Source organism: Heliconius melpomene, chromosome 18 (assembly GCF_056956725.1).
Source record: "Heliconius melpomene rosina isolate 202511_hmr_F chromosome 18, ASM5695672v1, whole genome shotgun sequence".
In the NCBI taxonomy this organism is placed as follows: Eukaryota; Metazoa; Arthropoda; class Insecta; order Lepidoptera; family Nymphalidae; genus Heliconius; species Heliconius melpomene.
Window position 1 is genome coordinate 10,884,105 of NC_140406.1, and position 17,443 is coordinate 10,901,547.

Consider the following 17,443-nt stretch of genomic DNA (forward strand, 5'->3'; position numbering starts at 1 on the left):
ATCAAAACTTATTAATTTAAGCATAGGCCATTGTTTAACAAATACCACGTGCCTTATTGATCTGGTGATTGTGGGTTAAAACCTCAAATACTGGTCAATAAGTCTTTAATTAAGTAAATAGTGGAAAACTGAAGTATATTACTATATTTTAGATGCAGTTTTACCTCCGTAGTGAAATGATAATAACTAAAAGTCATATATTCTCGAGATAATTCTAACTGCAGGCACAATGGCTTATATCAAAACGGTTAACATTGAAATATTTCCTTCCTCGATAAACTGGACTATTAAACATAAAAAAATGTCACACACACCGTTCCTGAGATTTGCGTATTTAACCAAACAAACTCTCAAATGTCAGCTTTATTATATTATTATAGATATAGCTTATACTAGAATTCCGGTTTGTTAAATATACCGCAGTGAGAAACAATAAATTATAGATAAAAATACAATATATTTATGCATACATTGCTAGTGATACATTTTAAATTTTATAAGTTACTGCCTTAATTCGGGTGTAATGTGCTTCATTTAATCCTGTTTTTCTTCTACAGAACAATACTTTCGACATAAAAGAAAAATTATTAATTCTAAAATCATTCTGACAATAATTTTATATGGTACGAGTAGGTATTCGTACTGTGTAGTACTTTATATATTCCAGGTAGATAAAAAGCAAAGAACAGACGAACAAAAGATCACATTGTAAAAACATTTTCTGCCTTCGTAGGAGTCAAACAATTTTTTTGATAATTTTATTTTATTAACTTTACATTGTTCTCTACACAAAGCAGGATTAGCAAAAGGAATCTAAGAAGCGAGACACTCTGTAGCTATTAAGACATTTCGTTTCCCACTCTTTCCCTCGTTACCAGAGCGAGGAAATGAAAATAGTAAATACCTCATTTTCTCGAGTGGCAATCGAACCCACGGCCTGTAGTGTTTACAGTCACCCGCTTATGCCCCTGCGCTACTATGTGATATAGTTAAATATATTAACACGCTCTTATAAGACTTTTTTAGATTAAGCCAGTAAAGTAAAGAGAGATTTTTTTTTATTTTTTAACTATATAATATTTTTGTCCCATAAGTAAACTCAAATACATCAATTATTGAATTATCATTAAATAACATAAAATATGCAAATTGGTATATTTGTAATCTGTACTGAATTAATTTTTATAACACGCAGGTTGTCGACTCTATGTGCTGCTGTGAATTATATCAATATGTTAATTAAGTGACTTATGTAAAGCTACAGAAAATATTTGAATTTTTGAGAGTCCTACATATTTTACAGGGAACCCTGAAATCAAGTTGCCGATGAAAGTTCGTGCGGAGATTCTGAGAAGTTTATTACTTTGCTTTTTATTTATAAGTTTATTTTTACAATTATATTATTGAGATATAATTGTTAAATAAAGAGAAGGCAGACCCTGGCAGTAGCCGGGATTCATGCCAGGAGGAAGAAGAAGAAGAATTGTTAAATAAACTTATTAATTTTGAGTGCATTGCAGCACAGCGCCACAGCGTCTAGTCTGTCTGATGATTTTGATGGCATTACGTGTAGTGGCGAAACTCAACAGAATCATTATTATCTAAATAAATCATTTATATTCTATGAAATTTTACTCTTAAATCTTATTTATTCATACCAGCAATATTTTTAAAATAAAAGCCAACTTTAAAACTTAGTTTATATTTTTGTATTTAGTGACCCCAAATTAGTAAAATAATAAAGCATTTATTTTAAAGGAAAACAAAAAAAAAAACAATTTTGTAGACCAGTGTTATTTATTTAAATTAAGTAGTACAAAAGTAAACGTAAAGGAGGGTCTATTGTATGAGTACTTCAAGATTAGACTATTATATCTAATTTGAATAGTAAGGTAATCCACCAATCCAATTCAATGACCAGCGTCTCAAAAATTAGGGCCGTACATGTGGAACGGACTGTCTTCACTTACTCTGCTATATGGGGGTTACAGGTGAAGCTAAGTAACTAACTACATATAACACTAACAAACTATTCATAGTTCAACAACAAAAATACCTAAAATCCCATAAAAATCTTATCACAATTGGTAAGAAATTGTACGCATTGAAGTTTCAAATTGTATTCTTATCGGAGTCGTAAAATTCGCATGATGCAATTCAATATCGTTTGATAAATATAAATCAGTATATACTCGTAGGTACTCCAGGCACTTGTTATACTTGTATGACAGGGATCACCAGGTCAATAATATGTTTTATTTGTCTGAATGTTGACGTCTAAATAAGAATTAAGTATGACGCTAATAAACAATATAAACTGGGGTAGATAAAATTGAGACAGTCGACCGTCGTAGCGCAGGAGCGCAAGTATGCGACTTTTAACAGTACACTTATGGGTTCAATTCCCAGGGGGAATGAAATATTTTAATATTTTTATTTCCTCGGAAGGATAATCGATTAGGCTAGTTCAGTGGTATTAGTTATCCACTTTCTGAACAAAATATGTTGATAAGCATTAAAGAATATAAATAAATATTGATTTATAAATACGTACGAGATCCCGTTGTAAAAATCTACTGGTGTCTATTTTTTAATGATTCTTTTTTATAAATTATAGATATTATAAGAATAGATTACACATTCTTTCCTCCCAATATATTTCCGCACTAATCCTTAATTTAATTTTTCCAACCGCTCTCAGTTCTGAGATCAATCTTGAGATGCCGTTTTCATCCATACATTATAATTTATGAATGAAAACTGCATCTCCAGATTATTTTACAGTTGAAAGCGGGTAATAAAGAGGATATAAGTGTAAGGGCCTTCGCCCACGACCAGCAACGCCACCACCTAAAATCGTCATGTATCCTTAGTTAAACTCTACCCACACTAAAATGGCGTCAAAAAGATTCTAAAAATAAAATTAGTCAACAAAAAGCCTTCGTTAGGAACAAGTTACATTATTTAGCAAGTAGAGCTTTTGCAATACATCATTATACTAGTACATTCAGTTGTGACCTCGGTTTTGCGAGAAATAATGTAACCTTTCAAAATAAACAGTCAAATTAGTGAGTCGTGACTGCATATCGTATATGAATTATTTAAATTAGAGACAATCATTATCTGAGTGGGGCCAAAAGTGTATGTTATTATACCTACAAATTACTTGTGATAGTGGAAAATTATTTAATATTCAGCATTAAATAATAATAGCATCAATACTTGTAGTAATCTTATCGCGATACCGGCAGTCACTCGAAACTTTAAGGCCCAATATTTTAAAATCTCAAAAAAAATATTTTATTTTTTTGATTATAATTAACTAACTCCTGCAAAAATATTATTACAATGTAACATAGTAAGAAACTGCTACCACAATTATACCTGTAGCGAGAAATGCCTACAACTATACATTTTTTTAGGCAGAGGGAACTTAGTATTAAGACAACTAAGACACTCCGTTTCCCATTAAGACATTTCCATTCGACGGAAATAAACGCCGAACTTTGCCTCGTTACCAGAGCGAAGAAATAAAAATGTAAAGTAATTGATTTCTCCAAGTGGGAATCGCACTTTATTTTATCTCTAATATTTTAAACTTTATAGATACAGTATTAATTGACACAGTCAATTTGAAATTTGAGTGATGTTTATCATTTTCATTGGAACAGAGCAATTTTCACATTTACATTTGTTACTTATGGCAAGGTAACTTTTAAAGAAAGGATCCTTGGATGATATATGCTTAATTTTTTTTTATATTTTGAGAGTCAAATAAAACAAATTCATCCATCAATTAACTTTATTTTATTTATTTTTTAACAAAAATACCACAGACACATCAAATAGATAGTATTGTATACAGATAAAATTATCAACAACTATAGAAACAAGTATTCTTATTTGTTATTTAGGAAAAACTATATTAATGTTATATTAAGACAATCGTATATTATTCTGAAAATAATACAAACAATACGGCCAATGTTTATTTCTATTTTAATTGAAAAGGTAAGTTATCAATGGATATTGTTTATGAAAATTTAATTTAATTTTATTCCCTCATAGTATAAGAAACAAAATTTTTAATTATTCATTTACCTTATATTTGTTTTTCAATAACCATTATGTCGTTTATACAATAAATAATAGTATGACTAGTCAATGGACTAAAATGTTAAAACAGCAAACATTTACGATACAATTAATAATAAATTATAAACATAAATTATTCATCTTAAATACCTCTGATAAAACGCGATCAACCAAAAATCGAAATTTGTTTTATTTACATAAAACTCTCAAAAATTTCGAATTCATTATGAATTAATCTAAAATATATTACACTGAGTATCCATTAAGGCACATTATGTAAGGCCTTGATCTTAAAATATATTATGTAATTAATAATCTGTGTAAGGTGTCGCGCCGCCAACGCCATCTAGCGAGACTGGTCTGTAGTAATCTTTCATTTCACCCCAACCGCGTGGCGCTACATTGAAATTCGGACCACAGACGAGCGGCATACGCGGGCTTTTTGGTGAAGCATAAACATCATTTAACTTTGTAGGCGCCAAAGGCACTGGCATTTCTACGTTCTGTACGGTAATTGTTGGTGGGGTGACGGGAAAAGGTTCCATTTTTGGTAAATTGGAAGTGTGTTTTAATGCCGATTTGGGATACGTCTTCTGGTTTCGGAGGCTGGACGGCGGGCGGTATGGCGTGTCGTGGTTGGCCACTGGAGTTGCTGTTGTGCATGTGTTCGATGTGTTACGTCCTGAAATAAGAAACATAAATACTCATTATTATCATTATTTTTTTTGCAAAGAAGAGCGTTGTTTAAATTTAATTAATCTTTTTATTTTACAAAAAATGTCCGTCACTTATTAATTGAACTTATCATTAATTAATCAATTTATTAATGAAGGTGACAAAAATCTGTATATAAACAGCTAATATTAAAAGAGCTAAGTTTTACTAAAGTAAACCAGGTGAGATAAGAGAGCGCTGTCACTTGGTAGTTAGACTTAGGTAGTTGGTGTCCTGGATTCACTGACTGCATTATAATGTGATGAAATCGTTTTTTACACGTTTAAACTCTATGTATCGTATATTTGATAATTTACACACTATCTCTGACAGACTTAGTAATAAGACTGATCTTTTTTTCTGATCCGCAAATAGGGTAGGTGGAGGGATTCCTTCCAGGTATTATTATTAAATATAGTATTGTTTAAACACTCGATTCTCCACTTTTCACTGAATGCTCAAGGCATTGCTAGGTGTTGAGTGGTGGATATTGCTTTTCGTTCACAACAACCTGTTTTGTATAATGTGTTTAGTCTTTGGACTTTGATTCGAACTGAACTTCAAATTGAACTGGCAAATTTCATGCAGGCAACGTTGTTATTTTTGAAAATACAAGGAGCATTTTCAGCAATTACTATTCTAATAAAATCTTAACTTATGGCTTACACATACCTCTTCCTTCATGTACCCATTTGACGGAGCGTTTCTTTCTGTTCACATACATGCTCTGGCCCTTGCTCATGTGGTTACTGGAATCTGACAATGACTTGGAGATAGCTCTCGCTAGGTCCATCTGCTCCTTCACAGTGGGGTGTACTCCTGGCACGTAGAATGCTGACGATGCGAAGGTTTTTTCTGAGATGTAAAAAAAAAAATATTATTTGCTAGATATCTATTATATCATAACTTTTGGAGTATTTTTTATTATTACGGAAACATATTTAATAAAAATATATATATTTTATATTGAGAGAATTTGTATTTGGACTGTATGGTATTCGTACTCCGACTCAGTGCTAGTTTTTTGCGATTTGCACTGTGCTGTACTGGACTATATCTAAATATTTTTTTTGAAATTAGTACGAAAAGTATAGGCAATTAATAATTGTAAATCACTCATTTAGATTGCTATCATTAACAATTTTAAAAAAAAGTTTTAGTTTTTATTTGCGCTTGCTAGGACGCGACGCGTCGCGTAGTGTTATAGCATGTTGCCTATTAGTCAGGCATGTTCGAGTCACTTCTAGCCTTGAAGGTTAGAGAGTTCATCTATTAATACCACCGCGGTGATGCAGTCCAACACTCGCCTTGCTCTTCGATATTCAACAGAGTTGGCAAATGGCAGTCACTTATTCTCCTTGGAGCACTATTTAGAATCATTACGTCGGACAATACATAGTAGATGGTAGATAGGTACCTACATTAATTTCTAGATACTACTTGGAAATTCTGCGTAGAACACATAGAAGTCTAATCCCAAAAAATATAAATCAACAAGACTATAAAAATAACAATTGCCTTTTCAAATTTATCCTTACCAAATTTGCGGTCTTTCTTAATAATGTGTTCTTCAGCATCAGATGCTGGAGTGAAGATCTTGTTCAAATCAACCTCCTTATCGCCAACGATGATAGGTTTGTTCTCCAAATCCTCCTGTAATACAAAACCATGGCAAGTATTAATAATTATATTGTATATGTGCTGATTTAATATGTCTTTCATACATCAAAAGTTAATCAAAATAGTGATACTATTTCGTACAAAATGCCAGTTAATTCGATGTAGGTGTCATTTAGTTCTTATTTACATTTTATCTCTTTTTTTACTCTACTCATTTCTCAAAAAAAGAAAATGGGATTCATTGATCCTCAGGATACAACCATATTTGCACATTTGTACCGATGTATATTGTTTTGAAATCATGTACAATGTATGAAATGATAATAATTAATTTTATGTTCATCAATACAAAAATACAGTACAGCAGAAGAGCAATGGCCGCACTTAAATTAGTTAGGTTATTATTTATTAATTTCTTCCCCAGTATGGTAATGTAAAGAAGTTCACAAAATTTTAGCTTTAAGACGGCCACGACGTACCGGCCGTACTGTTAGCCCATTTCTGTTTCTATGTAACTTTCTATATGTGAAACAATAAAATGAGAGACAAGAAATATTAAAAAAACACTAAGATTTTTGAAAAATTGTCCCAAATTATCTCGAAGCTGTCAAAATGTCTTGAAGTTTTGATTTAAATACAAAAGCTAGGTAAGTATATAGCCAATTAGATATGAAATATATACAGAAAAGTTAATTTAAAAAGCGATATTGTTAGTATAATATAGACTAATTTGAAACAAAGTAACAGAAAATCACTCAGAAACTAATCTATGGTGATATAAAAAACAAATATAAATGAAACTAAAAGGAAAATATTCCATTTCGAGTATATTCTTACAGTAAGCAGGTCCGGGGGAGGCGATGTAGTGTTGGGGACTTCCACGTCGTTCTGTTATAGTAAACTTATGTGAGTTTTATACAGAAATGTACGTAGTGAGCACTAAATAGTAATATATAAGAATCACTACTAGTGATTATTAACTTATAAACAATAAATAATAACTTAGAGTCACTAATAGGAATCACTAAGTAGCGAGAACGTAGGAAAAAAATGATCCAATTCAATAATTAGTTGGCAAATTTCTCAATATACACTGCTTACTTGATTCTTAAACAAATTCCTTATAAATTTGATTTAAAATAATTAATATAAATGTATTATAAATATATATTTGTGAATTTATTAAAAACATAACGTTTGAATGAAGATACTTTTGTAAGACAACTCGTGATATTAGACGATAACCTGATTGGAAATTTCTATAGATAGCGAAATTCTTATGTGGCTACAACATATATATATCACGCGTCTCTATAATATCTTGTGGTGGTCATTACAGTGTGTTCTCTCCCGACTTCATTAGAGATCAGAGATTATGTCAGAGAATAGACAAAATAGTAACGATATTGAGAAACAATCTAGGTTTTGATGTAATGTCATTTCAGTAAAATTGTTACTGAAAAATCCATAAAAGATACCGGACGGTGGCCAATACACCAGAGGCCGATCTCTATTTTTGTTTTGGACATGGAACACAGGAAAATAAATTGTCTTTGGAGGAATTGAATACATGATCTATCTTATAGTAATATGCGTCATTCATCATCATCATCATCATCATCATCATCATCATCAGCCTGTCCTCGTCCACTGCTGGACATAGACCTCTCCAATGGCACGCCACTGAGCTCGATCTTCAGCTCTTCGCATCCAGCCGCTGCCCGCTACTTTGTGAATATCGTCACCCCGTCTAGCTGGAGGACGTCCTACATTACGCTTGCCAAGGCGTGGTCTCCACTCTAGAACGCGCTTAAAGTCGCTCAGCGTACTATGGAAAGGGCTATGCTTGGAGTATCTCTGAAGGATCGAATTCGAAATGCGTCATTAACAGTTTCTTAATATGTATTAAGATTTATTAGTTCTGAAATGTTACTAAATTGCAGCATCCAAAGAAATATTACATGTGGAAGGCCCAAATAAAAAATATGATTTGACGTATCTTTTGGCACATTTCCAGAGGAACTAATTTATGATTGGGATCAAGCGTGTATTTTTCAATTTTGAAATTCAGGTCGCTTAACAACGGAGCTCCTTTGATGAATTTAGATGTATTTTTTATAGGAAGTCATGTAATGGATAAGTCATAAACAATACTGAAATATGAAATATTAATTTCGTACACATTGTCTAATTGAAGAAAAACTATGATAATAAATTAGTTGTGTTTGACACATGTCACGTTCTTAGTGTCGGAAGTGCGCAGACCAAAGAGTAGTTACATTAAAATGATTAACGTAATATTAAATGTTAGATAATAGCGCATTCAATTCCCGTTCCCATTAAGACACTTCCGTTTCCCACCTTCTGCCGAATTGTGGAGGCTTTACATGTTCAGTGGTAGAACTCAACGCTGCAATTTGCCACGTGATCAGAGCGAGGAAATGAAGATATGAAATATCGAGATATCACTATTTTACAGTCGCACGCTTGTGCCTATACGCCACGACTAGCCTCAAATAATTCACATCCAAGAAGGAGATGAGAGATACCCTGACTCATACCCTGGTATATATAGTATAAAGCCTGAAGCTGGACAAAAAATCCTCATTAAAGTATAAACGCGTTAAAATTTCAGTACTAGGATATAATTACGCAATGAAGAACAAAAAGCAAACAAACATCTAATCCATTAGTGTAATCCCTCATCACACGGCACCAGCGATGCTGAGCCAAGAGACTGTATCATTTGATACTCATTAATCTTCCATTATAATTTAACTCATATGATGATATACATATAACAGAGGGGTTATAGGTTATAGGTTCAGTTCCAAAGGGGCAAAAGGATTTTTAATATTCAATACATTTCTGGGAGTCCGTAGTGTTTTATCGGTGCTCTCTGTACGGACTCTAACACTCTATTTCACTCACTCACTTAAGATTATTTTTTGCGAAGGCTTGTGCCTGAATACTTGGAAATGAAACGAAAACAATAACATCTTAAGGAGATCTCTATTTACACGATAAATTCATGGTATATTTAAAGGAAGTTAATATAATAATTACATATAATTTTAATGTATTTTCAGCTACGACGTTATGGGAAAATCCTAAATCAAGATAAAGGAGAACGTTCTCGAAATCCATTAAGCCTTGTTTGAAATAATGATCGCTTAATTTTTTGGTAGAGTAAGCTTAAAATGAATCAATAAAATTTATCAATTTGGAGGTAAATTATAAAAACTATTAATCTTTACAAAAATACGCTATCTTAGATGGATTTAATGGAACTTATTATCTTAATTGGGTGATGAGAAGAAAATGATAAAGAAAGTTCTAAGAAGAAGTATTTAGGTTCTTTTTATTTGATGTAGAGATCTTTCTTTCTAAGTTAACTTCTTCTAATCTTTCATGTCTATCTTACCAATTTCTCATACTATAAAATGCGGAAAAACGTTGGTATTTAATATTTACTAAATTGAACACAGTAATTAACCGAAGTATCCATTTTTTGCACCATAATATACAAGTTTTAAATTAACGCAAAAAAAAAACAAACAAGTCGCGTCATGTCATTGTACGTAAATAAAAAAAATACACTTGACATTAGCATATTATTATATGCAAATATTTTGCAGTATTTTTCAAAGTCGCGTTGGCGGCCACAGGTTCAACGCCCAGCCGGGAATGAGAACGTTAGACCGCCGCCGACGGCCGTCCACTTACGTTACCATTTGGAGCTTCTAAATCAATCAAAGCTATATTAGAATGATGACTTTAGAGGAGATACTTGAATTTAAAAACCATTACACTTATTTGGCTTGGTTAGTCATAATTTATTTTAGATTTGCAGTTAATATGATAACTGACGTTTTCAGGCCATCTAGGCGCATGGATACAGCATTTAAACGCGACAGTTGTAGGTTCCATTCTTTAGAGTGAATTTTTCATTTTCTCGTTCTGATGTTCTGTAGCTTTAACAATTTAATAAACATTTGTTTTGAATAAACAGTTTTTTGTAAGTGTTCTTTCATACAAATTGTTTATTTTACTATGGAAACTAATTTCTTTTGCAACTCAAGTCATTTCTACATGAATATTCTGGCATCATATAAGAATTTGAACAATTAAAATTGTTTAAAATGCCCAGACTTTTAGGTTAATCTGTCGAGGGGAATGTTTAAGTTTTTATATCTTTAGTTTATAACGCAGCAGAATATAGAAGAGCTATTTTTATTTTCCGAACGAGGAAGTACAGTGACATTTTGAATATTCGCCAAAATTCTATAGATTTTCACGATATTTCGACACATTGTCTCGAGAAAATTTATCTATTATCATTTTGTTACCAATATTATAAGACATAAGGACGTCATGACACAGAACCCAGACTATTCATTCCCCACGTATTTTGTAATACTTTCCGTGTTGAAGTGGTGGAATTCAAATTCAACACATCACACATAATATGTATCCTGTGTGTGCGAATCATATAAAATATGGTCAATCCATCTTGAAAACAAATAGAGAACCAAGTGATAGGCACTATTAGTGACAGGCACCATACGTGATAAGTAAGGGATACGTTCGATGATGAGCCGCTTTGATCGTTAGCAATTTCGACGAATAACATTTCTGAGGGGTGGACCAGTAATCGCTTGGCGTGGAAGGCAGTTCTGCTGAGAAGCGCCGGCAAAAAACTCAACAGTCGATCTCATCAGGCATACGTCTGATGAGGTGAATCGAGCCACAGTTTATTTATACCAGACGTCAGTTTGTCATTAATCTGCCCACATAATATAACGATTGTTCGATCCCAACGCGTTCAAGGAACAATCTATTTCTACAGCCACCTGGAGTGGAGCCAGATACGTTAAATGCAGTCGTATAGAGCGATAGAGCAGTAAATATTATACTTAATTACAGATTTTACGAAAATTTCGACTAATATTTAGTTATTATGCACTTAAAGGTAGTAAAATATTGAATGGGTTTCATAAAAATGTCAATGTACGTTCAGCTGCCTGTTGCAGCTGCTCCAAAATGTCCCAAAATCTAAAATATAAAAGTTTATAAAACATTACGAAGTAGATACCCTTATCTGATCTTCTACGGAGTAATTTATTGCGTTTAAATATTATTTATCGCTTAAAATAAAAAAAACTTATTTCTCACTATCAAATAAATATTCCAATATTTATGTAATCGTCTAATAATTGAGAAGTTAAAAAATGTAGGTAGAGATTCAAGAAAATATTTAGAAAACTTGCACCTAGTTTGAAGAACCCTGTAGCTCCTAAGACGCTTAAGTAAATAATAATAAAAATATATAAAAAGTTAGTTATCTAGTAAATCTAACTACAATAAATTAAATAAATAATATATACTTTAATACATATAATAAATAAATACCATATCCCGAAGCGACCATCGAAGCTTACGACTAAAAATACAGCAACTTACCCAACTTACAGGAAATAATTTGTAGCTCAAATTGGTGAGAAATTCTTTTTTTTTCGGATCATACATATCGGAGGGTTTGAACCCACGCTTGGTGATCAGGGAGCTGTTCACGCTGGAGGAGCTCTTCACGTCGTCGAAGCTGTCACGGTGTACCACGCGGTCGTTGATCTTGTGGATGCTGGACATCTTGTTGGATGAGTACTGACTCTCGCTTATTGTCATCATTTTTATCACTTAACACTTGCACTTTTAATTTATATTATGTTTTGGTTTGGTATTTTTTTCAAAAGTTCGTTTAAGTTGACTAGTTGTTTAAATCTGCAATGAATTATGTTTATTAACCGACTTCTGTAAAGGAAGAGTCTCAATTCGATTGCATTTTATTAAGCACAGATGTGTCAAGAGGCGATTGTTTTAGGTTGAATTCCTACTTAGGGATAGACGTTTCTAAAAACAGCATCTAGCCTTGGACAAGGAAAACAAAGTATGTGAATATTATTTTTTAATAAGTAAATATCAATATATAGCGATTTGAAACGCGAATTTAAGTAATAGCGTCATTTTACTCACATCAACAAATTAAACATAATATAGAAATATGATCACTATGTAAAGAAAAATAAGGTGTATATTATATTGTGATATTTTTGCTACACAAATAGCTTTCAAGCGGTTGCCGGGCGAGCTTTACACGTTGTTTACGCGGACTGAGGCCATTGAGCAACAGTTTGCTTTTCGAACGAGTTGGAAATATGCTTAACCCTAATGATGATTTTAGCCTTAATTTTCTTTTAAATACACAAAGAACAACAAAATTCGTACTTTCTCTAGGAAATATTTGACGTTAAGTTAAAAAATAAAGGCGCTAATGTCTTGGCTAAGTGAATTTAATGACGCTAGTCGTGGCGCAGGAGCGCAAAGTGTAGCTGTAAATGCGACCGGTTGTGGGTTCGGTGCCCACTCGGGGAAATGAAATATTTATTTAAATTGTATATTTTCATTTTCTAGCTCTGGTGTTGAGGCAAAGCGCGGCGTTGAGTTCCGCCATTCAATACGCAATACCTTCAGAATTCGGCGGAAAGTGGGGAACGGAGTGTCTTAACACTAGATTCCCTCTGCCTACGCTGCTGTGTGTGGGTAACAGCGTAAATCTGATATTTTTGTATTATCCTTAATGAGAACGGAGTGTTTTATTACTAGTTTCGCAATATGCGATAATTAGTTTATTATTGAGACTAACATTTGATGACATGACGCATACTAAGAAGTCGAGGTCTAAGTTACATTGGGCAAATAATTAAAACTAGAACTCATAAGAATCTCTAACAGGTACTGCTTAACTTTGAAAACAAAACAATGTACCCTATAAGTAAAGAAAGGATAAAAGGTATTACAAATATATGAGTAAACATATATTAAATTGAATTCTATTATATTATTATTAATAATTCATGGAATACATTAAACTATTCAACAGAAATATTATTAGGTTAATCAAATAAATATCATTTTACGCGAATTGTTTAAATTTACTAGGTCACTTGGTTTTCGTGAAACATAAATAATAATAATAAACTAGAGATATGAACGTAAGGTGACGTCATTGTCATACGGAAGAGAAGTTGATCTGAGTATCCACGACATAGCAGGTAGGCAGAGGAAACTTATTGTTAAGACACTTGCTTCTTTTAGTGGCGGAACTTAACACTGTACTTTGTCTCTTATCAGAATGAGGCAATAAGAATTGTTTATTTTAAGTTTCCCACAACCGTTTACAGTCACACGCTTGTGCCACTGCACAACGACGACACTTTTTTTCCTATATGTAAATAGGCGCCAAAAACGCTATATTTTTAAATAGTAGAGTGGTGCATCTCTATTTTTTTATTCCTTATCTTAAAATAATCAACGTATCTATAACTATTTTTCCATCCAAATCCATTTGAAAGTACTTTAATAATAAAAACAAAATAATAGAAAAAGATTATATAAGTAGGTAAAGATATGTAGGTATATATCAAGTAATGTTAATAATAACTTAAACTTAAAGAAGAAAGTAAACACTTGTTAATAAATAACGAACTTATAACGGTTACAAAGCTTAGAACAAAAACCGTTAAAACTTTTGTATTCACAAAAAGTGACCTTGCATGACTATGTCTTAAGTTCATTGGCTCTATATTTACATATGATCGGTTAAATATTTAAATTTATGAGTTAGATTTCTACCTTTCTCGTAATAAGATAAGCGCGGCGTTGAGTCCCGCCACTGAACACAACTAATGTCTTGAAAATTGGATGGTGCCAGAAACGAGGTGAACGCAGTGTTTTAATCTTAACAAAAGGTTCCCTCTGCCCACCCTGCCATATGGATACTGTTTAACTTCTACTATTTTTTTTGAATGTTATTCTTCTAAAGAAAAGGAATAAAATATTGGGTCATTCCAAATTGTATGGCGTTGACGTTCCCTGCTGTAAAGTCACATGTCCTCACCTACGTCAATTCTTTACATTTTATATGTTTTTAAAATTTTCGTTATTAATGTTTTAATTTTTATTTTAATAATAAAAATAATAGTGTAAAATGAGTGTAGTGAGAGCTGAGTGCTCTGAGTACGTACTGAGTTACTCTGTATACATAGTAAATATTGAATATGTAAAAACTAAAAAGCTTCATGCTGTATCCCGCACAGAGCAGAGTAGGCATAGAAACCCTGTGAACCTAGTGTCAAACACATCGTTTCTATTAAGCCCCACGTTCAGTCGAATTCTGGAAGCATGTTGTGAGAGGACGAAACCCCACGCCGCTCCGCCTCTCCACCAGAAGGGAGTAATGAAAATATAGAATATTTAATTTCCTCAAGTTGGAATCGATCCCATAACCTGTTGCGTTTCTAGAGACCCCGCGCCGTGAACGGCCCTAACCTCAACTTATATTTAACAAAGTTATATATTTTTCAATTTCTCTCGTTGGACCCAATTCTGAAGTTTACACTGTAGTCGCGGACAGAAAGCAATTATAAAATAACATTACAGTCACGAATGTAGTAAGCATCTATGAATAGTTAGCTCACGATGTTCACCTACAAACATGTATTGTTTCTTATAAGAAAAATGAAAAATTTTATATATAAAAAACTGGAATACAAATGAGCCTGTCTGTCTGTACAGCTGTCCTCACATTACTCAGCAACTCTAGTGTATAAAAAACTATTCTTTGAAGTATTTTTTTTAATGTTTTGTAATGAAAATTTTAGGAAAAAAAATGTTTGATACAAAATATTAGCTTTGGCTACTGTTCTGATAGTTTTACTGGTAATTATAAAAGAATGAGGAAGGTTAAATATAGAGAGAAAAACTTTTATTATCACTGGACTAATTTTTCCGACGGTGAATGCGGGAGATACATGAAGAAAATAATAAATATTCTTGATAGCCTTATAATAAACAGTGAGTATTAAAAATTTAATTAAACAAAAAATAATATATCTAAAATAGCTTTTTTAAAAAATATTGTGAATATTTATAAAAAATTTCGAGTCAAAAAATCGACGCGAATAGTACTTACTGTAAGCTTATAAAACTTTAAGCTATAAAAAGCTCTAAATATATAACCTACTAAATACCAAAGAGCGAGCTTTCATAGAAATCCAAAATATTTTTTATCCGAAATCAGAAACAATTAGTCACATAAACGTTAACGAACTTTTGACTGTAATTCAATTATTATCTATAATTATTATTTTACTGAGTGATAACTGACCACGCACTTCACTGACACTGACAGCACTGACCTGACTGACGCGTACTGACCGACTGGTGCGTCTCGAGCGTGGTTGCATAACACGTAGAAAAGCTCCGTTTTGCGTATTGTAACAATGATACAGAGATTTTCTTGGATAAGTTGTTATAAATTATAACAAATAATATATGTTTTATAGCATCACACTGTATCACCCTTTTATCAGGATATACAAGGAGAACACTCCAATCCCCATTAGGTACACACCCAATTTTCGAGTCTTGAGTTGAGCGGCGGAACTAACCGCCGCGGCTTGTTTTGTTATCAGAGTGAGGAAATTAATTTATAAGATGATAAAATATTATTAATTTAAGTATTATTTTATTGTTTTAATATTTGTCAAATGATAATTCTATAAATGATATACTTATCACTTTAGGTATGTTTCTCTTTGTCAATATCATGTAGTATTTGATTAGAAAAAAAGGATAGCTGGTTTTTACAAGTTATTATTAAATAATTCTATAGACTATGAATGCGACATCCAGTTTTTATTTCAAAAAATTCTTGTCCGATTCCTAAAAAAATCAACCCCACAATGATCCAATGTAGTATAAGTTACAAATTGTTAAAAATATTTTTGCCCTACTGATACTAAAAAAACTAATTGGTTCATAATTTTTCTATCCCGTATATTTCGCACATATGGTGATAGTAGCCAGGCGCGTCCAGTGCCAGCGTCTAATTTGGTCCGCGCGCCGCCTCAGCCGTTGTTTCGCCATCATACACCGAATCATATTTACAGTTTTACTGAAAACGTTGCCATTTTTCATCTATACATTCATAGGTTGTTTTTAAATTGATTCATATCTTATATTTATTTAAACTAGCGACTCTTTTGCGGCTTCGCCCGCTTTTACTACTGGATTATTCATATAATGTATGTTTGCAAAGCACTTAAGATAATGTGAAAATTAATTAAACCCAAATGCAACCCGCATTTTCGTAGTTTCAATAAGGATTTTCCAATTGTTTTACACAGCAAGGATTTTTTAGTAGGTACCGTAATTTTAAATCTGTTCTACTAATCTTTTCAAGTACTTATTAAAATATATTTCAATAACTATTTTTAGATAGTTAAATGACAATTTTTAAACGGAAGAAATTATAAACAAAAACCTACCTACTAATAACTACTACAAAAAATATGAAAGCAAATATATCGCGCTTAAATAATACATTCAACTCCAATTATCCAATACGTGCAAACGCATCTAAATTTTCATTGCTATAAAGGCAGGCGGGTTTTTTTTTTCGAGCTTGTGGTTAATGCTGAAGAGGGTATTCTGTCCCTGATGAAAAGCAAGCACTACGTGGCTGCCTGTAAGGAAAATTAAATAGAATGCATCAGCCGGGAATCGAACCCGCGCCGCCCGCGTGGCAGGCGAGCATTCTACCACTGAACCACCAATGCGTGTAATGCAGGCGGGCGCGGCGGACGCGCTTGTATAAGCAAAACGTCGCGGGACGCGCAGGGACGCATGGCGAGTGGCGAGCCATTTCGCAGCAAGGATTTTTAACAACTGAAGATATTGTAACAACTTCTAAAGTACTTATTAAATTGAAAAACAGTAAAAGACAATTTTGATCTACATTAAATGGCCAACATAACTAATATACTTATTTATATGCTGAGAGTAAGGGATAAGTGAAACTTGACTCGATACAGCTGATGTGTGAACGGCGTTATTTGTTAACAATTAAATGCGTTTTTCTCTAAAACTATTCGCAATTTCGAAATAGTGTAAA

At 32.7% G+C, this 17,443-nt stretch overlaps 1 protein-coding gene across 4 annotated transcripts; it reads right to left on the reverse strand.

The window, feature by feature from the left end:
• Positions 1 to 3,788: 3,788 nt before the first annotated feature.
• Positions 3,789 to 15,716, reverse strand: LOC146529562 (uncharacterized). Of its 4 annotated transcripts, none has more exons than XM_085202037.1 (6): positions 15,461 to 15,716; positions 11,902 to 12,210; positions 7,267 to 7,317; positions 6,348 to 6,462; positions 5,482 to 5,664; positions 3,789 to 4,777 (listed from the first exon to the last, which is right to left on the reverse strand). In XM_085202037.1, exons 2-6 carry the CDS (start codon positions 12,115 to 12,117, stop codon positions 4,404 to 4,406), a joined length of 939 nt encoding a protein of 312 aa, XP_085058163.1. In that variant the 5' UTR covers positions 12,118 to 12,210; positions 15,461 to 15,716; the 3' UTR covers positions 3,789 to 4,403. The 4 variants fall into 4 exon arrangements, with proteins under 4 accessions (XP_085058163.1, XP_085058164.1, XP_085058166.1 ...); XM_085202038.1 differs by having other exon boundaries at positions 15,656 to 15,713; XM_085202040.1 differs by lacking the exon at positions 7,267 to 7,317 and having other exon boundaries at positions 15,461 to 15,715.
• Between the last annotated feature and the right edge of the window lie 1,727 nt (positions 15,717 to 17,443).

Coding starts and splice junctions, on each gene's coding strand:
- LOC146529562 (XM_085202037.1), bottom strand. CDS start 12,117: ATGATGACAATAAGCGAGAGTCAGTACTCATCCAACAAGATGTCCAGC. Junction 7,318..11,901: donor TGAGCTACAAATTATTTCCT/GTAAGTTGGGTA, acceptor TTACTATAACAG/AACGACGTGGAAGTCCCCAA. Junction 5,665..6,347: donor TAAGAAAGACCGCAAATTTG/GTAAGGATAAAT, acceptor TTTACATCTCAG/AAAAAACCTTCGCATCGTCA.